Source organism: Rattus norvegicus, chromosome 2, assembly GCF_036323735.1.
Source record: "Rattus norvegicus strain BN/NHsdMcwi chromosome 2, GRCr8, whole genome shotgun sequence".
In the NCBI taxonomy this organism is placed as follows: domain Eukaryota; kingdom Metazoa; phylum Chordata; class Mammalia; order Rodentia; family Muridae; genus Rattus; species Rattus norvegicus.
The window spans coordinates 248,922,407-248,944,639 of NC_086020.1; the positions used below are offsets into that span (position 1 = coordinate 248,922,407).

The following is a 22,233-nucleotide window of genomic DNA, read 5'->3' on the forward strand; positions in this document are numbered from 1 at the left end:
AATGTCTCCTGAATCTTAGCTCAGTAAGGGTGACGGCCTAGCAGCAAACACATCCAGGGCTCTCTCAGCCTCAGACACAGGTTTTATTGATTATTCTTCAGTCAGGGAAGTTGCACATCAGAGTCCCGCTGAGTACATGTTGCATGCTTGCTGATTGTCTCTATGTATGATTAATGCACACAATGTTTTTCTTTTCTTTCCTTTTCCCCTTTTTGTAGAAATTATTGAGCCTACTACCTCTAGTCCTGTCACAAGTCCAGGTCAGTATCCACATACATTTACAAAGTATGTCTGGGTACTTTTTCTATCAAGCAAGATTTCTGCATTGTCACAGAAACACAGCCAGTTGCTTCTGGGCCACAGACATGGATGTGGCTCTGGTGTCTGTCACTTGTCTTGTCTCTCTGTGATGTGGTCTCCCTCTGTGTCTTACGAGTGGTGTCTGACCAGGTTGCTGGAGTACATCGTTACTTCTCATGGGTTTGTGTCACACTCAAAGCATTGCGAGCTGATTAGCTACCCTCTGCCTTCAAAAACAGAGGTGTTGCAAATTTACCGAAGTTTCTGAGTAGCTATTTTAAAACTATTTACTTTAGCTTGATATTACCTCAGTATAGAAATCATTATGAGGCAAGAGGACATTTAATGTTTCCACTCGGAGCCATCTGGGGAAGGCGAGTTCTCCCACTCTCTGTATTCCAGGAGGACGTTTGATCTCTTGAAACTGTCAAGGCAAAGGACTGACTTCAGACATTAGGCTTTATTTCCAGATTGTTCTCAGTTCCACTGCAGACATTCATCTGGAAAGAGTGTTTTTAAGAGTTGTTTTCAACTGGGAATATTTCTGAATATCTCTCTCTCTCTCTCTCTCTCTCTCTCTCTCTCTCTCTCACACACACACACACACACACACACACACACACACAAATCAAGATAAATGCTACTGATATGAGAAACAACCTTTATCTTGTTACATAGAGATTTAGTGCCTTATTCTGAACATTGGCTGCTGGGTATTTAAAGAAGGTCAAACTTTCTGAAGCCATTAGCTTTGAAAAACTCACATGGACTTCTATAACCACTGAGTTAAAGGGTTTTGGATGTCGCCTACCAGGAGGAGGTATAAGTTAGTTAAATAGTTGTTTGTTTCTTGTTCCATAAATGGCACTAAATTTTAGTCTAAAATGAGATTTGCTGATCTGAGAAACTGAGAGGTTTAGAAAGGGAAAAAAATGTATCTCAAATTGTAATCAATCAAAAATGCTTTAAATTGGCTTGGGTGATTATGAATGCCCCACCCCCACAGTGAGATGAGCTAGATCAGGCTTATGATTAAGTATTTAAAGAGTCTCATAGTGCAACACTTTCTGCTCAAATTACAGGATTCATTTTTGTAACCTCTCGAAATGAGGCATATTTGGATAGACTGTCTAAAACTATTTTACCACGGGTGTAGGCAGAGTTTACATGACACTATTAATTGCAGTATTCTGTTTTGGATGGGACAAAAAAAACCCTCAAGTTTGAGCTTAATATTAGAGTAAATCAGAACCTGACTGTGCTATTAATTTATAACAACTTATAAAAGATATGATTCCCACGGTACTTGTGATCACCCAAGGCATGTACCTGAGTATATGAGGTCTTAGGATTAATTGTATGCATATACATTTTTGATCTTATTTTATCTGTCAATTCTAAAAGATATCAAGTAATTTCCATATATTTTAGCCAGCTAGTGTGTAAATAAAATATATACTTGCTTTCTCCTTTAGCCATGATCTCATTTCTTAGATAAAGCCTTGCTAATTTTAAAAGTTAAAGTACTTTTCTCAATTAAACAAAGAGTGGGGGTGCACACCATTTTTAAAAGTAATGCCTAGTGGCATCTAAGCACATACTCACTTTCTGTCTGGAGTAGAAATTATGTAAGCCAAATGAACCAAGAGTCACTCTCAACAGACACTCTTCAATCACAACCTCTGCCGCAGAAGGGACAGCTATAAAGCAAACAAGGAAATTGTTTTTAATCTTTAAAAAGACTTCTATCTTTCCATATAATGCTGAAAAACATCTCATCTCAACCAGCTACCTTGGTTTGAGCCATTGCTGTAAAACTGAATTCTTCTACTGTGTGACCTTTGAAAGTATAATGTAAGCAATTTTAGAAAAAAAATCATTATAGAGAAAGTTAATAAATATGTGTTGAATTGAATTGAATTAATGAACTGAAGAACACAGAACAAGCACAGCTATCAATGAAACTTGGCTTCCATTAATTGTACCTTTATTAAAGACTTCCCAGGACAAATGTGGTTGGACAAGTATTCAAAAAGTATGTAGTTTAAGCAAGATTGGCAGGGCAATAAAGAATAAACAAATGATCTTAAAAGTGTGGGCACATGCTGAATAGAGTATCAAGAAGAGTTGGCAATACATCACACTAAGTAAAAGTCCATTCAAGGTTAATACAAATGAATCCAAAGTTGAGAGTCCCAGCTGTCAGAAACAAGCCTTAAGAAAATACCATTCAAAGAACAATAGACGGTGAAAATTCTCACTAAAGCATTCAGCAGAAATATCCAATTTTCTGCTTCTACATAAGCAGAGAAGAGAATAGATTCAGAACTGAAGCAGATCTCATAATTCCTGATATTGCGGCAAGAGAGTTAAAGAGGAGATAAAGTAGACGCCGTTGCAGGAACACTGGGCGCACTGAGGATGGACTGGAGAGAACAGATTTATATCGGTCATGTTGGAGCGTTCTAAAGAAATGAAGGTCTCAAAGTCATAACTTATATTTTTATACATTCTTGAAAAGTCAAAATGTGTCACAATTGAAGGGAGTGAAAGCTGAATTATTAACGCCATTGTTCAAGAAAAGGCCACAAAAGATAGGATGCAAGAAGAACAAAAGAAACTCTTTGATCCACCTCAGCCTCAGCGTCGGAGAGGGAAAGGCCATTTTTCATGATGAGGGAGACGTGTGGCGAATTTGAGAATTCAGTCTCCTTTTATGATAATTGCCTGGCTGGGATGTGTTATTCTGGGTAATGGTCCCGGGCTAAAGCATGGCCGTCATTAGGGAGAGGAAAGTGGTGTGCTATTCAAATACATATACCATTTCTATTTAACTTTTTTTTAAAGCAAACACAATTTTGTGATTATCTTTGAAGTATATTTTAGTAGTAGAGATTTATTTTTTTTAAAAGAAGGGAAGGGTGGAGTACTTCGAATAGATGAGCTACTGTCACTAATGCTGGGCTGGGCTTGTTGGACCTGAATATCTTAGCCCCACACTGCCGCCATCTGCTGGGACTTGAAATCTGACAGGTTAAGACTGAAGTTCCCAATCCAGGAACCAACTCACCATGAGCTCTTCATTCTGATCTTAAACTCACTGGCCACTTCTGTACAGCCTCATGGGGACCCTTAAACAATTAAATTCCAATCAATCCAGCATTCACTTGGCTTTGTCTATTTCTCAGAATAAACATTCATCCAGGTAATCACTTAGATGATAAACAAAGAACAAAGTAGGGTTTGTTCAAGGCACCAGTGATGCCCTACATGAAACTATCTTCTCTTAGCCCTGAAAATAACTTAGCAATAATCAAATGAGTATCATTATTATGAAAATCACTTCATTGTTAAGTGCATGCCATTGATAATAAAATGAACTTACTTATCCTTAGATAACTAACAAAGTGTTAAAAAAAATTTCCATACATTAATCAGCTACTTGGTATTTTTAACAACACAGAACCTCCTACTACCTTTGTAAAGTGTCAATATTTTAAAATGACTATCATTAAGCTTAATGTATTTAGGTATGTCAATATGACTATATGTCCATTAAGGAAAGCTAGTTCCATATGACACCCAAGTAGAAAAAGAAAGCATTTACCTCAGGGAAATTAGCAGATATGTGGCAGAACCAAAGTTAAAAATGCCTCAAACTTTGCCATCAAGCATGTATGCTTGAATCTAAACAATGTTATTTATGAAAACATAAATACCAATGTTTGTAAACAGAATTATTTTGACTCAGAGAGATGCCACATTGTATAAAGAACTCCAGAACTGAATAATTCCTGTTTGATTCATCTACTTGGCAAATCAACCTTCAGTTTGCTGGCTGAATTTTCTTAAAAGGGAAAAATGCCTTTATTCATTACCCCAGGAATCCCCATTTCGCATTTCCTCTGAATAACACAGTCCAACGCTTAGCAAACATTCACTGAACAGCAATTGTATTGGACACCATGTAAGTGCTGAGAGCTTAAGGAAACCTTAAGAGGGTTAAGCCTCCTTAGGAGACAGCATGTTATTAACTATTAGTATAATAAATATGTTACATCATTTCAGTTTGGAGATAGAAGTGTACAATTTTTCCTGGAGTCTTTGCATATGTGAACTGTCCTCACAAATTAGGGATGGTTGTGTAGAGTGTGGCTGTTAACAAAGGAAAGAAGATGGAGGGTAACTGTAGACAACAGACGGTGGTGGATAAATGAATTCTTTGTCCATGGAGCTCATCCCATGCTCTGTCTTCCCCAAACATCATTGTGGCAATGAAAATATTGAGTGAGTCTCCAGATAACACATGATAGCAGGCATCATGGGCTTCCTTCAGTGATCTACCCAACACCTTTACTTTCACAATGAGTGATAACTCATCTAAAAAGAAGTCACTACAACAAAACTTGAAGTTAATTCACTACCAATCTAACCAACGCCAAATTTCTTCTATCAACTCCTAAAATAAAGTTTACTCTAGAAATTTTGTATGTATTTATGGTAAGATATTAAATAAACGTGTAAGTACAACATCAAATTCTCTACTGGAAAAAAGTATCAAGAAATTGCCATTCCTTGAGAAATAAACAAGTGAGTCAGCAGTTTATAAAAAGCTAAAGCTGGTAATAAAAAGAATCTCAGGGGAGCCTCAGTAAAACACCCATAGGTGGAGATCAGTAAAAACATTTCATAAAAAAAATTAACTTAGCAAGAAAATTGAGTAATTTGTCCATTTCATTACTAATCATGAAAGTTAGCTCATGTCCATTTCATTCTAAAAGTGAAAGTCAGACATTGCAATGACTCTGTTGACTGTGTGTGCCTCACTAGCCACGGATGGCAAGATAGATGGGAGCCCAATGATAAATAAATGATGGATGGATGGATGGATGGATGGATGGATGGATGGATGATGAATGAATGGATTGAGGGATAATAGGTGAGTGTATGGATTGATAAAGTGATGAATGGATGTGTTGATAGTTGGATCCATAGATAAATACTTGAGAGATGAGTTGCAGAGATGGATGGATATATAAATGATAGATGAATTGATTGATGATAGATGGACAAATGGATAGGTAACTGAGAGATGGGTAGAGGGATGGGTGGTAGATGGATGGTGGATTGATGGATAGATAATTGATGGATGAGTGAATGAATGGATACACTGACATATGGATGATGGGAGGAGGGACAGTGAATGGTTGATTGAACAGATGAATACAGGACAAATTCCCATGTGGACATAGAGCTAAGCCACAAGGGACTGGAACTGCTAGAAACAGAAACCAGGTCATCTTGTATTTCTACTGGTTGTTAAGAAGGAATCAGAGAAAGAACTGGAAGAGCTTGAAGGGGCTTGAGACCCCAAAAGTACAACAATGCCAAGCAACCAGAGCTTCCAGGGACTAAGCCACTACCTAAAGACTATACATGGACTGACCTTGGACTCTGACCTCATAGGTAGCAATGAATATCCTAGTAAGAGCACCAGTGGAAGGGGAAGCCCTGGGTCCTGCTAAGACTGAACCCCCAGTGAACTAGACTGTTGGGGGGAGGGCAGCAATGGGGGGAGGGTGGGGAGGGGAACACCCATAAGGAAGGGGAGGGGGGAGGGGGATGTTTGCCTGGAAACCGGGAAAGGGAATAACACTCGAAATGTATATAAGAAATACTCAAGTTAATAAAAAAAAGTAAAAAATAAAAAATAAAAATAAAAAATAAAAAATAAAAAAAAAGAATTCACTGAGCATCTGAGCACACATCACATGGTACAGTAGAAATGCACAGGTAACTTGCCTACTATTATACTTCCACTTTCACACTCTCATATGTGAATGAGACAGGCATATAGAAGAGATTTGTATAACTAGTATGTGGTGTAATAGAAAGAACTGGCAGAACTAGGAACTCCAGTTCTGCCCGAAGAGTATCAGAAGAATCTTTCTAGACAAAGTCATTCCTGACTTTGATAGAGAGCATTATGTCAGAGGAGACATAAACCCATACAATATGCTTGAATGGAGCTACAAGAATATTCAGAGTGTAAACTGATCCTAGAGCTTAGTGACATTCACAAAGTCTACAATACTGGATTGCTGAGGGTGTTGTATCCCTTGCCTGGAACCTGGGTCTATTCAACCTTGGGGACAGGCCAATTGTTGGGTTGTTTAGTACTTTGGTGGTCAGGTGGAAGCTTTATGTGTGGTCTGAGCCAGAGGGAGAGAAAAAAGAAAATGGGAACATATCAGGTTGTCAGAAAAGAGGCCTCGATGAGGTCAGGAGGGCAGGGTGAGCCTGGACTACTCCCAGTTCTGTGCAGATAGGGAAAATACAGATCGGGAAGTCTGACATAGTGTGGGTGCTTTGGACTCCTTCCATCTATTTGAGGAAAGGCTGGTGTTTTGCTTTGCCTTGCTTTAAATAGGGGGATAGTATCGTACGTTTTGCAAATAAAATTATGCACATGTAAGAAAATTAAGAATGAGGATGAAGAGGAATGAGGCCTATGGAAGCTAGATGAGTCTCAGATTAATGCTGTCTCCTAGGAACATGGCCATCTGTGAAGAGCCATCTCCCTGTAACATGAGCTGGGTTGCTACAGCATCACTAACAAACATAGTGTTGTTTTGAGATTTATTTTTAAGATTTGTGAAAGATTTTCTCCTAATTTGTAACAATCAAGCTTCCATTATTCTCTGATTGTTAGCATGTGAGAAATTTAAGACAACTCAGAGTATATTTCAAATTCCAATTGATAGGCTTCAAAATAATGAATTCAGATATTAATTATAATTATCCATAATTAGCTGATTAATTTCCAGATACAAGTACAGCAAAAGTCTTAGAATATAATTTAACATATGATGATTTTTAAAGGAAAACTGGAGTGCTTGCTAACTTCTACTTGTCATCCCTTCTGTTGTCTTGTTGGTGCACTTTCAGCTCTGCTGCAGAAGATAATTAAGCTATTGATCTTCTGATGTAGCTAGATCCAGGATTAAACATCACCAACATTATTAATCAACATCCCACCATGAAGTACACCACATAATGATCACATGTTCTTAGTATGCTAAATAACTCTTGTAAGTATGTTATAGGACCAAGGGCCTCTCCTCCCATTGATGCCCTACAAGGCCCATCCTCTGCTACATATGCGGCTGGAGCCGAAGCAGAAGGGAGTGGGTGGGTGGGTGAGGGAGCACCGTCATGGAGGCAGGGTGTGGGGGGAGGGGTTGGGGATGTTCCAGAGGGAAAACTGGGTAAGGGGATAGTATTTGAAATGTAAATAAAGAAAATATCTCATAAAAGAAAAGAAAAAATTAAGTATGTTATATAGAGAAAGAGCATGGAGTTTATGGTTGCAAATGATTGCTGGTATCTACTTTCTTTACATGAAATAGCACACAATTGTGATGGTGAATCTTGATGAAGCACTTGCCAGGTACTCTGAGATCTGGAGAAATTGTACATTTACCTCACAGCCATCACACGCTTTATGCTTTCTATCTGGAGACAGAGGGGATCCACCACATCCTTGGGTTGTAAGACCCTTTAGGGGAGCATGTTTATACATTCATGAATTCTTATCTTTCTCATGATGGTATCTGACAGACTAATGGGTATGATAAGGGTGAACTTATTGCCTGATACATTGATGTGGTTGATGTGAGGAATTAGAACAGTTGAAATTCATATCTCTACATTTTATATAAGTTCTTGACTTTACATTGTATTTTATACTGAAAACTAAAATTGTACATTTATTCCACATCCAAGAGAGTCTGGCTTACACTGAGAAGGAGATTTCATGATGCTCCTCCTCAAAAAGAGACCTGAGACTGGTGGAAAATAAAATTTCTCCAAAATTCTATGAGGAATTTGTACAGTTTCTTTATATCATTATCATTCACAGTTTACTATGAAGACAAAAGACAATTCTACTAGACATACAGTGACTAGATATTTAATATGTAGCTAAGATGATTCTCCATCCAGTATAGCCCAGAAGCCAACAAGATGGACATTCCTGGTAGATGAAATGTGTCTGTGCCTTCCATTTAGAAAATATACAAGGTTTTCCTGAGTGAATTGGTGAATGGATAAATGATCGAGAGATTTCACAAATGTATGAGTTTTCTATTACCTCTGTAAGAAATTATTGTAGCAGTGGGAATATCTAACTGCAGACTTATAACCTCACAGCTTTATAGGTCAGAAATCCCACAAGTGCCTACCATTCTTCTCTACCACCCAAGGCAGAGAAGCCACAGGCTCTAGAAGTTGGATCCTGGAGCCTTGGATGCTGCAGCTCTGCCAAGGACAAGCAGTTACTCTGCGCTAGTTCTAAAATTAGGCATCAGAACGTATCCAAGCCTCCTTGGATTTTTCTCAGTATTTAGACAATGAGTTTGAATACTCATTTATAAGTTTAGTTTTATATTCTGTATTTATGAATACTGCAGAAAGGGAAAACATACATTAGAAAGATCGTGTTTGTAATGTTACATTATTTCCAATAATTTTATAAACTAAGTAAGTTTATATTACTCTCTGTCTCTCTGTCTCTGTCTCTCTGTCTCTGTCTCTCTCTCTTTCTCACACACACACACACACATACACACACATGCATGTGCACACAGGTGCACACACACAGGCACACATGCACACATATACATACACAGGCACATGCACATACACCATTACTCATTTAAATGCCCATATTTGAGATAGAAGTACAAAATCTTAACATAAGAGATAAATCCCAGATGGATAATGGACCAATTAGAGAAAGAACCAAAAACCAAGCTAATTTTGAGAGGATTCAAGCTAATGATGTTTTAGTTTTTTTTTTTTTTTCTTCCCCAACAGAACATGTAGAAAGCAGTTCCTTTTCCAGACTCGGGATTCTAAACACCAGTGAGCAGACGCCTGTCTGTGGCTGTTAAGTAGAAATACAGAAATCCTAAATTGGCTTTAACTGTGAAAATACCAAAAGCAAACTAAAAAAAAAAATGGGAGGGTGCTGGGGGGAATGTGTTCTGAGATTTTACATTTGAAGAAGAAGATTAGGTGAGCCCTTGGATTTTGGCTTTCCACTACCACTTAGGGTGACATCGGGTGACAGCATCATCCTTCAATGCTCCAGTGAAGCCAGACCTGAGTGCCTGCAGTCAGAACTGAGCAATGCTCATCTAATTCGCAGCTTATCAGCTGTTAAACAAATGTTCGTTTCTGCGACAAACGGCCCTCATGACAACAACCCTGTGTGCATCTGCCAAGGGGTATATGCATTCTCAAAGAAGTTACCCTTTCAGCCCAAAAGATGGTTATTCCCAATAGTGGGAGTCACACTGGGGAACTGGGCCGTTTGAGGTGGGAGATTGCCGTTGCCGACAGTCACTCACCAGGGGCTGTCTTCCTCAGACTCATGCCCCTCGTGTATGGAGTAACTGCATTTACCTCTGCAGATCTCTTTAAAATAAACTATATAATAATGGCAAAGGGGCAACTAGACAGATCTGTGCTTTTCTTGAAGACAATGGAATTTGTGTTAAGTTATATATTTTAATTACTTTTGAATGTATTTAAAGTTCTTCTCAAAAGGAACCCTTTGACGCATAGAGAGAACCTAGCATCTTTTAGGTCACGCCTTGTTTGTTAGATGTTCTAAAAAGACGCTCCTAGAGATTTTTCCAGAAAGGCTTTGGTTGATGAATGACTCATGGACTCAACACTCAGTATCGAGCTCTGCATCCACACATGTGAGTGTGCGTGCCCATAGGTGCACGTGAGCATTGCTGTTAGGGGAAATCTCTTATCCTGGGACTCCAGCGGTGGTGACAACTTGACTGGATTCTGTAACTGTGACTGAACCCATCAGAATCCCGGTTCTGCTGCCAGGCAGGAATGGGGTCAATTTTGTCTCCCACTTCATACACGGTAGTGTGCTGCTCTTGGTTTCCATGTTTCTCTACCCCATCTTCCATTTGAACCACCAAAACCTGTTTGATTTCAGATTTCTCTTGGGTTTTAAAGTGGGAGTGTAATCAGACAGTCTTATACGGTTTGCGGGAAGGGAGGATAGCTCGGGTGTGCCCACTCTCCAGACTAACACCTCCTATTGAAAATCTCTAAGTTGAGATCCTTCCATCACTGCATACACCCACATTAGCACCCTTAACTGTGCATTTATGAGGCACTAAGCATTGGACTCTGTGGTGGTTCCAATGAGAAAGGCCCCATAGCCCCATACGTTTGAGTACCCGGTCCCTAGTTGGTGAAACTGTTTGGAAAGGAGTGGGAGGTGTGGCCTTGCTGGAGGAAGGTGTATCACTTGGAGTTAGTTTTCAAGCTTTTGAAGTCCATGCTATACCCAGTTGGTTCTGTCTGTCTGTCTCTGTCTGTCTTTCTGTCTGTCTGTCTATCTATCTATCTATCTATCTAATCTAATCTCTCTCTTTGCCTGGTGCTTGTGTCTTATCAAGTAAGCTCTCAGCCACTTCTCCAGTGCCATGCCTGCCTGCTGCTGCCAGGCTACCTTCCATTATGGCTGTGGGCTGACCCTCTGAAACTATAAACCCACAGTAGAGTCTGCGGTTTTCTGCAAGTCACCTTGGCATTGGTGTTTCTTCATAGCAACAGAAAAGCAACTAATACAGACATCACTAAAAAGCAGCCTGGAGTTGCGATTGTCGATCCAGGGATCAGGGATCTTCTGTTCGTGTATTTATTTATTTATTTATTTATTTATTTATTTATTTATTTACCTACTTATTCGTTTATTTCTTTTTTATACTTCAGATTTTATTCCCCTCCCGATCCACCCTCCAACTGTTCCACATCCCATACCTCCTTTCCGTCCCTCCTCCCCGCACCCTTCTCCACGAGAATATCTCCAACCCACCCACGAGACCTCCCAGTCTCTTGAGAGTTAGGTGCATCTTCTCTGACTGAACTCATACCTGGGAGTCCTCTGCTGTATATGTGTGGGGGGCCTCATCTCAGCTGCTGTATGCTGCCTGGTTAATGATCCGGTGTCTGAGAGATCTCGAGGGTCCAGGTTAATTGAGACTGCTGGTCCTCCTACGGGGTTGCCCTCTTTCTTACATTCCTCCAGATTTTCCCTAATTCAACCAGAGGGGTCAGCAGCTTCTGTTCATTGGTTGGGTGCACATATTTACATCTGACTCTTTCAGCTCCTGGTTGGGACTTTTGGAGGGCAGTCATGATAGGGTCCCTTTTTGTGAATGCCCCATAACCTCAGTAATAGTGTCAGACCTTGCGGCCTCCCCTTGAGCTGAGTCCCACTTTGGGCCTATGGCTGGACCTCCTTTTCCTCAGGTTCTTCTCCATTTCCATCACTGCAGTTCTTTCAGACAGGAACAATTATGGGTCAGAGCTTTGATTGTGGGATAACAAACCCATCCCTCACTTGATTCCCTGCCTTTCTGCTGGAGGTAGGCTCAAGAAGTTCCCTCTCCCCACTGTAGGGCATTTCATCTAGGGTCTCCCTCTTTGAGTCCTGAGAGTCTCTCACTTCCTAAGTCTCCAGTACATTCTGGAAGGTCCTCCCAACCTCCTTCCTCCCAAGGTCACCTGTTTGCATTCTTTCTGCTGGCCCTCAGGGTTTCAGTCCTTTTTCCCCACCCAAAACCAGATCATCTTCCCCTCTCCCCCAACCGTCATCCCTTTTCTCTCCCTTGTCCCTCCCTCCCCCCTTGTGGTTGCTTTCTTCTCCCTCCCAAGTGGAACTGAGGCATTCTCATTTGGGCCCTTCAGCTTGTGGACCTTTTTGAGTTCTGTGGATTTTATCTTGGGTTTTCTGTCCTTTTTTTTTTTTTTTTTGGCTAATATCCATTTATTAGTGAGAAGACACCGTGCATGTCTGAGTTACCTCATTCAAGATGACATTTTTTAGGTCCATCCATTTGCGTGCAAAACTCACCTCACATGTACAAATGGTGTTTGCTGTGTTTTTTCATAACTGAAGAGTTATAAACAGGCAAGGAGTTAAAAACTTGACAGAGAGCCTGTCGGGGATGGTTGCTCCTTGGTGTCTTTTCAAACACTTGAAGTCACATACTCATTGTTCCTTCTGAGTTTGAACAGGCAGGGGAAGCTGTGAAGACGCCATTTGTATTATATTGCACACTTGACTCTGCCTGTAGTATAAGGAACCCTCATTTTCTGCTAAGGTTTGTGCTTTTCACTGCCAGAAAACTAAAGTCACTAGGTGGCATCTTTGAGCTGCCTCGTAGCTGAAGACCAGGACCGACCGACCTTTCTGTGTAAATGTCGCTTTTGGGTTAGGATCATGTAAGTCTCTGCTTCTGCAGCCACATTTCATCAACCTCTGATTTTCCCTAATCCCTTGAGCGAGGAAACCTTCTATAAATGTAACAGTGGCATACAGAAAACTGCTCAAACTCCCTGCCAAATGAAAACTGAATGTTCAGTCCTATTGCCTGGCCGTGGAGCCAGCTGCCGCAGTCTGTTTATATTTACTATTTCATTTGTTTTGGGCTTAGTGACATAGGCTGACGCACTTAAGCAACAGGGCAATTAATATTCTTAGATGCCCAAAAGTTCTGAAGTCCCGTCCGTCACCTTTGGATTTCAGGCATGCTGCGATGCATCCAAACTCAGTAGAGGGAAGTGTGAAGCTCTTCTTCATCAGCAAACCCCTGTCCCCTGTGATGGGAATGCAGCCTCATAAAGTGAAGTGAGAGGGTAATGATCTTAAAGTTTGTTTTCAACTCTTAATTTTTATGAGAGCCATATAAACCAGGTGTCAAAGCTCTGTGGGTCTAAATCAGGTGTGAAATTGCCTCGGTATCCCTTATGAGCTTACTGAAATTGACTGTTTCCAGTCAGATGATTGTAGAGTGCTTTGATACTCAAAGGAATTTGCATGGAATCTAGCATTTTAGAATGACGCAAATATCTGACCCTTCCCCCCTTCCCCAATCAGAGGTTCTAAAAACCAAGTTCACAAGAGGAAAAAAAAATGCAAACCCCCATGTTATTGGGCTGCTAACTAAAATGTCCACAAATGACAAATCACAGCTCTCCTTAATCTGGCTTGCTTTCTGAAGAATGGGTCTCATGCACATGTTGACATTTGTAGGAAATCCATTTGAACATTGACCAGTGAGTCCTTAAACTCTGTCTGTGAGTTCTCCAACCCTGACCAGTGAGTCCTTAAACTCTGTCCAATGAGTTCTCCAACTTTGACCAGTGAGTCCTCAAACTCTGGCCAGTGATTTCTCCAACTCTGTCCAGTGAGTTCTCCAATTCTGACCAGTGAGTCCTTCAACTCTGGCCAGTCAGTTCTTCAACTCTGGCCAGTGAGTTCTCCAATGCTGGCCAATGAGTCCTTAAACTCTGTCCCAGTCTGGTGAGATGGCTACAGAAGCCTCGTGAGAATGAAATCTGCCTGGCTTATTCCTTCCATAGTCAGAGCTGACCACCTTCCCACTTCCCCATCTGTCCTCTACTCTCCCTCCTATCACACTTATGCATGTGGCACCAGTGGGGAGCTGGCGATGAGCTAACTCCATACATTTTCCACATGCTTGGTTCACACTGTAGAGGGTACACATGGAAATGTTACCTCAACAGCCTAGACACTAACTGCCTCCAAGAGTGTGGAGCAGAGATTAAACAGTAAGCAGAAGGAGATCTAAAGCTCTGCCTCTTTGCAAGAAGTTCATGTCTCTTAATGTATCAAACTGAGGAGCACAGGACATGAACCCCTCACCTACAGGATCCATGAACACTACAGACACTAAAGTCCTGTCCAATAGAGATTTGTCCAGCAGAAAGGCACCGGGAGTGATGGATTCTGGGATAACACTAACTCAAGACTTAGCAAGAAGCATTTTGATGCTGAAAGGGATGTGGTGCTGAGGTGAAATCCAGATCTGGGCTTTACTGTTTATTGAGGAAACACTGGGTGGCAGACCCGCCAAGGAGTCACCTTTACCTCATTGTTTCAGTTATCAGTCATGATGACCTCATGGTGGGAATAGCGATCCTGATCCTAGAAGTAACTGAAGCTCATGCAGCTGCTGCTAGATACTTGGTGCAGCAGGCATTTGCCGGACCCCAGCTCCCAGGATCCTAAAGTCAAATATCTTTTACCAGATACTTTTTAAAGCACACTTCCTTCACCACACACACACACACACACACACACACACACACACACACACACACGAAGAAAGCCTTTATAAGTGAGGTCTACATATGTGGTCCTAGGCCCTGGTGTTGTCAGACAATGTCTTTAAAAGGAATGTGCAAATACCTCATCAAGCAGTCCTCGGGGACTGCAGTGTCCATGATTCCTGTAGGTGAGGGACTCCATCCATACTCCTTAAGAGCTGTGAACTTCTTGCAAAGGGACAAAGCCTTAGATCCGTTTTGCTCACTGCTTATGTTTCCATTGGAAGCTGACTTTGTGGCAGGCTCTTCAGCATACCAAACTTGTGTAAAATGGGATAAAAACCCACCTCAGTCTAAAACATCTGTGTTCACACTGACCCATCTTGGGAAACTATTGCTGGGCAACCAGAGTTTTTAGCAGACATTTAGAAAATGGCTCTGTTCTCCTTTTAGGTTGTATATTCCTCACCCATTTTTATTATCTCAACAGCATAAAATAATCTGGTCCCTGGCCCCACAAAACGGAGACCATGTCCTAAATCCTGGCACATGCATAGAAATGCTCACATTCTTCCCTGGGCACTCAGCAAACTGCATTTGCTGAGACAGGAAGTGACGTCATTCGCAGCAATTGTATGAAGTTTGTAAAGTAACAAAGAAGACCTCTACAAAGCCCATTTGACTTCAGAGGCTCTAAATTGTATTTTTTATTTTTAATTGAATCTATGAACTCGTTTGTCAAAAAAATTCTTTATAGTGCTCGTCAGTATATAATACATATGTAATATTTCTCATCTGAGTTTAAGCATATAAATACCATGACTAATTTATTGATAATCAAGTGAAATGCTGGCATCCATACATTCATCCCCAGATGTTTATTTATGCAATTTTTACATTCATTTTCTCCGTGGAGATGGTTTTATATCAGTAAGGCTACATTTTAGTGTAATTAAAAACTATTTTAATACTTGATTATACCCAGAAGAAGAAATGTTTGTCTTTTGAAAGGAAAGTCACCATTTGGGTCTGAGAATAAAGAACAATAGTGGGACCTTAGCCAGCTATCACCGAGTTCCTCACTAGCTGTACATGTCCCTTCTTGCATCTAAAATGTCAATAATTCCAACTTTTTACACATTTCTAATAGTCTACCTATATCAGCAGAATATACTATACTATGAACCATAATAATCTGGCCAGTTTAAATTTAAATGCAGAGAAAGAAGGAAAATCCTTACGATATTTTCTCACTATGCTGTTATTTGGCAGCGGGTTGATCCGCCTCTGTTTCCTCAGTGAAAAGGCAGCTGCTGATACTTCACAAGTGAAAGACTGTTAGCACACAGAGGCAACATTCTGATACTCTGCAAGCATAAGAGTGTTCGCACAGAGACACAACATTCTGATACTTTGTAAAGGTAACAGTGTTAGCACACACACAGACACCACTCTTCCATTCAGCTGCTGTCAACACAACTATAACTGCAGTTTTATCAAATAATTTATTACAAACATTATAAGAAAAATACATTAAAAATAGTCCTTTAACATGAAGACTGGCCCATCGAAGCTGCTGAGCCCATGCAACCTAAACTTTCCACTCTGTTGTATTCTTGCAAAAGCAATTAAAAGCAATGCACAGACACAGTTGTGAAACAAAGTTTGCATAGCATGCGGAGAATTAACATATTTCACACACATGTTTCTTATTTTAAGTATTTAAACAAATATGGCTTGGTTAATGAAAAAGACTCTGATGCTTGGGATTCTGTATCAATGTCTTAAAGGTCCAAGCTTTGCACCTAAAAATAAAGGGACCTGACAAACTTTTCTTACATGGAATTCTCCAAGCTCACTGGCATGGCAGATGCAAACCTCTTCTTTATTATCCAGTAGCCAGTTTTGCAAAAGTCAATGAGCTTGCTGCATGTTGGGATTAACTATGAAGTTTAAAAAAAATGACTACAAAATAATCAAAATGTTGTCCTCATTTTATTTCTTGCCCTCCAAGGCACACTTCAAACATTCATCCTTGCCTATATCAGTAATTATCTACCAGATCCATACTTTGGTCCTAGACTCATTTAACATTGTTGCAAGCTTTCATAGAATCACAATAAATGATGTCTCCAGAGATATCCCTAAGAAAATGAGTACACAGAGACATACCCCTCAGATACCCATAGTGCTTCATTCCAGAAGAACTGACCTCTGCCCTAATAACCACAGTGTGGAACCTGGGTATATATTCAAGTTTGAAATAAACCTGAAATTTAAATAAAATTATCTTTCCCAAATCATTATCTATTTCAAATATTTCACAATTGGAAAGCAAAACAAAGATGCTGGTGAGACATTCAGAGTGGTATTAAAGAGAGGAGATCATTACAGAAATGTCTCCCATGTATTAGATCAAATAACTGATTTGGTCCTGCAGTTCTTCTGTGTGTGTTGCTGGGGATGGACATTTTGTGTATGAATGTGTGGCCGTGAACATCCACATTCAGAGGGCAATCTATGGCTGTTGACCTTCACCTTTATGCTGTGGGGTCTCTGCTGCTTCACACAACAGGCCAGCTAGAGGCTCTCCTGTTTCTGCCTTTCATTTTTGGTAGGCTCATGGTATCACAGGCACTCCAGCCTCTTCATATAGCTTTTATGTGGATTTTCTATATCTGAACTCAGTCATCAGAGTTCCAGAGCCAGGACTTCTCCAACTGAGCCCTAATTCCAGCCCAACAGAGTCTTTTTGATGTGTTTGATTCTTGATTTTTGGATTTACAGTTTCCTCTGTTAACTCTGTTAAGACTCCAAAATATAGTTTTCAAGTTGAATCTTAATTCCATAAAGAGAACTATATTATTTATGAATTCTACAACCATTGATTTAATAAGGCTGTATGTAGGATAATATTAGACAGTCATGGCCTGTACACTGACCTAGAATCTATTATGAAGAAATATTTTGATTCATTTTGATTTGTTTCAGTAAACTACACCACATTCTTTGTTTTGGGTGCTATTTCTTTCTTTCTCAATAGTGGCTGATGAGAGATAAAAAGTTGCCAAAATTATATCTATGTACCTAAACATCTGGCAAAGGCTGGTCCTGCATGGCTCACCAGGAGGTGATGTTATAATGTGGCTCTTACCATACTAGCACAAATGTCTCCTGGGGGTAGAAACTTTGTGTTTTGCCTTCTGTGATGTGAGTTGCTGTAAATTTTCAAAATTACCAAGTCTAGACCCTTAAGCAGGTATTGAGACATTACTACCAAGTCCATTTCTGAAGAGAGATTTCAGAATTTAAAAACTGAAGACAATGGAACTTGATGGATAATGTGTTTACTGCACCAACCTAAGAGTCGGGATTTGGTTCCCCAGCACCCGTGTGAAAGCAAGAACTGGTAGCATGAGCTTCTAATGCCAGCACTGGACAGGCAGGGAACCTCAGAAGGATCTTTGGGACTTAATAACCCGTCTTTATAATCAAAAGGACAAGTTCCAGGTACAGTGAGAGATTCTTCCTCATAAAATAAGAACAATAGAGGAAGACACCTGACATTCACCTATTCTCTCTCTCTCTCTCTCTCTCTCTCTCTCTCTCTCTCTCTCTCTCTCTCTCTCTCTCACACACACACACACACACACACACACACACACACACAGAGGAATAGGAAAAGGGGAAAAGAGAGAGAGAAAGAGAGACAGAGGGAGAATAATTTTTATACAGAGATGAACTAGACCCAAAAGGTCCTAACTTTTAGAGACAGGTCTATTAGGCACCCAACGAAACTTCATTTCTCCAACACAAACTCTTGTTTAAAACTAACATTGCTTAGGTTTTGCATGATGACAAAGAACGAGAAAGAGGTTCAGGCCCTGTGGTGTCTCTGGTCTACTCTGCTGCCTCAGGAGCAGCTGTCAGCCAAAGACTTCTCACTGAGAGGAGCTCAGTTGCCTTTGGAGTGACTTTGAGTACAACCAGCTACATCCAAATGATGGAAATAATGGAAGCCAAGAGACCTGGCAGGCAGCTGGGTAGAAGCACCCACAGCTCTCTCCACTGAGTGTTCTCGTGGTTGAGGGATGACCCCAAGGTCTCCTGTGATTACAGCAAATGAGCTCATGAGTGGCCATGAGTGAGCGCACTGATTGGGCTTGGCGCATTACATGATCAGCTACACATTAGCTTTTGGAAACGAATGGCCAGACTCATTGGACAGAAGACACAAAAGCAGGGGTCTCTGGCAGAGGACAGGTAGCCACAGCAGCTGGAGGAGTTACATTCCCATAATTTACTGACTGGGAGAGCCAAGCTTGGAGCTTTCGTGGATGTGCTTCCCAACACATTTTTTTGGCGGGACTGCAGGCAGGAACGGGAGTCCTCAGTAGTCCCTCAACAGGCAGAATGCACATCTGCTCCACAATGACTGGAAACCAGGCCCGTCTGGTGATAGGATATTAATTTTCACTTCATAAACTAATAGACCTGGGGTGTCAACTAGTTCAACATGTACTCTCTCTTGCTAGAGACTTTCGGAGCCAAAGGAAGTGTTTGAATGATTTACAAGGCTATAAGTTTGAAGGCCATAAACTTCATCATAATGGGAATAGAGAGGAATGACTGAACCCTCCCAAGGATGGGGGCTTTGGAGTGAGGGACACCTCCTGGCTGTTAGAGGATATCATGTGCTCCTGTTCCCGTATTTTGCCAGTTTGGTTTTACTGAGAGCCTGTGCTCAATAGCAGCAAGTTTTAACTTCACACATCTTTGTCTCTGCGAGGGATGGGGGTTCAAGGTAGATGCTTGCTTTCTTGGCTAAGTCGTGGACCTACAGAGTCACATACCCACCTCAAAGATAACCAGATGATAACAAATAGTATAGGGTTCTCTGATGAGGCTTAGGCAGTAGGGGTTTTTGTAGGGAATGTGAGGTATTTGTTGGATCTGCACATCACCCTCCCCCTAACAGCATGCCTTTACATCTAAACATTTTAACATTCTACCCTATCCCTTATTTAGCACTTTACAACCTATAGCTTATAAGCTATAGGAAGAAGAACGCATGTTCTTAAAGGCCCAAATTTAGAAAAACAACAAATCAGTTTTATCCCAGGAATCAACTTCACTGACCATGACTTATTCTTAAGAATAGATTTAAAATCCTGTTGCCAAATTTTTTTAAATAAAAAATAAAATAGTGCAGTTCTAGAAGTGTAGAATCACATTGTTTCTTTTTAAAAGCAATCCTGAGCCAATTCTCTTTTCAAATAGACGTATAAAGCATATGGTACTATTTCGGAAGACTGAGGTGAAACCACAAAGATGGCTGACAGTTCTTGCAGTATTCACACAGCTTCTGTGGTCAGAGGACTGATATCTCTCTCTGTCTGTCTCTGTTTATCTGTCTATCTCTGTCTACCTGTCTGCCTCTCTCTCTCTCTCTCTCTCTCTCTCTCTCTCTCTCTCTCTCTCTCTCTCTCTGTGTGTGTGTGTGTGTGTGTGTGTGTGTGCGTGCACGCGTGCGCGCGCGCGTGCCTGTCTGTCTTTCTGTCTGTCTCTCCCACTTGGAAACAGAGATGAGGCAGCTTCATTGGTTCACTGGCACCTATCAGCCCCCAGTTTGAAGGTCTAGCAGAAGATATCACTTCAGCTGGCAGTTTTGTATTAAAAGGCTTTCCTTACCAGTTCTTGCTAGCATAGGGTGTCAGAGTCATGGGAACCAGACACATCATACTTTGGTTTTCTAATTCCTTAAAGTTAGTGCTAAAGAAAAACCAGATTAAGCACATAGAAGTCTTCATGCAGTGTTTTGATTGAATCTCTTCTCCGGTGTTAGGAATAGATGTTAGCAAAATCTCAGGCAGTTTAAGGAGCTGCGAAGGGTGGTACGACGGGGAGCTTCTGCAAAGTTCGACTCGCACACTGGCTCCACTGACAGGATGTCATAGGACTCTGGTGGTGCATAATGAATTCATGCCTTGTTACTGTACGTTTCCCTGTCTCATGAACAGAGCGAAAGATAATCAAATATGCATCTTTTATAGAACTGTCCCAATTTAGGGTCTTTCGGGGACCCCTGGGATGCCTGCTTCAGATGTTTTTCTTTGTTGAAAGCATAACACTTGGATTAAAAAGAATGCAGATGTAACCACAACCCAAGTCACAAAAAAACTGTGAATCCAAATAATCTCTTCATCATCTATGAAAAATCCAAAAAAAACTCCAAAAAGGTAGGATATATTTTTCAAGGAAGGATGTCAGCCTTTGGTCCAAGAGTACCCGCACTTTTTCCATCCCCTCATTTGCCAAATGCTGCTACATTGAAGCCAAATCCAGACTTGTAAGCATTTTTGACCTAAAGACTTTCTTCCCAAGCTGGTTCCAGCTCCCTGTGAACCCACCTCTCGCCTCTAGCCTCTCAGGCTGGTCCCAGCTCAGTGTGAACCCATTTCTGGCCTCTAGCCTCTCAACCCACTTCTGGCCTCTAGCTTCTCAGGCTGGTCCCAGTTCAGTGTGAACCCATTTCTGGCCTCTACCTTTTCTGTTCCTTCCATATTCTGTGTTCTCCTAAGCTGGTCCCAGCTCAGTGTGAACCCATCTCTGGCCTCTAGCCTCTCAAGCTGGTCCCAGCTCAGTGTGAACCCACTTGTGGCCTCTAGCCTCTCTCCTCCTTCCACATCCTGTGCTCTGTCTCTGCACTGCTCAGCTCATACACCACTTTGTTTTCTTTTACTCGACTTTAGAATGTGTCATGGAACTTAGAATTATCCCTTGCTTTCAAACAGAGCCCAGTTCACTGGTGACATCTTTCATAGAGAAAGAAGTGAGAAAAATTATAATTGCAAGGCAAACTATGAACTATCAACATTCTCTAGTCACCTACAACTGTAAAATATGGAAGAAGAGAGATCTACTTTCTAAGCATGAAGCCTCCGGAATAATTTTATGTGTCATGCACACAAGTGGCAAAGCAATGCTCACCTACATCCATAGGGCATTTATCCCTGGAGAGCTGGTAGCTTGAGCTCAGGGAACTTTGGCAGAACAACTGGCTGTCTTATTTAAAATGGTCTTCTCAGAAATATGACTGAAGATGTCAATATGATGTGTCTTTTTCACAAACACAGCTGGATATAACACAGCTGGATACATAGGCTCACATAATCTAAGTGTGAAGTGAAGTGTATGTATATAATGACAGGGAAGGAGCCTGAAGCCACACTGAGTCCACAGTCAGGAAGGGGGAGAGATGAATACTGGTCCTCACCTTCCTTTTCCCTTTGTACTTAGTCTGGGACCCTAGACCACGGTACAGTATTGCTATTTCCACGTCTATTAATTACCTAGAAACTCCCCCTCAGAGATGTCCTCAGGTTTGTTTCCATGGTGATTTCAAATTCTGTCAAACTGATAACCAAGCTCAACCATAAACCTCCTGACCTTGGGAATTAGTAGATTATAGTTTTTCCATTTTACTAAATATAGACCTTTGTAGTCCTTTGTTGTAATTTCTACATAATAACTTACGTCCAATGACCTGCATCATAAGCAAGCTTGTAGTATTTAATAAGATGAGTATAGTTATTCATTTTTGACAATAACATAGATAATATAGGGTTTAATATAAATAATAAAGAAGGAAGATCCAAATGTTTAAAGTAGGATTGTGTATCCACATTGTAAGTTTGGACAATTGCTAACTATGCCATGTGAATTCATGGTCCTAAGTCTTCCTACACTCCAGACGCATAG

General features: G+C 40.8%; 1 protein-coding gene across 2 annotated transcripts in view; it reads left to right on the forward strand.

Moving 5' to 3' along the window:
* The window catches only part of Negr1 (neuronal growth regulator 1), a 732,375-nt gene that overhangs the window by 639,243 nt on the left and 70,899 nt on the right, over positions 1-22,233 (forward strand). Inside the window, exon 7 of one of the 2 annotated variants that reach the window (XM_063282428.1) lies at positions 219-3,882. The exons of the other annotated variant lie outside the window; for it this stretch is intronic. Coding sequence (XP_063138498.1) covers positions 219-568 — 350 coding nt within the window. The 3' untranslated portion in view covers positions 569-3,882. Of the gene's footprint in view, positions 1-218; positions 3,883-22,233 lie in introns of those variants that run through there. 2 annotated transcript variants of the gene reach the window in all.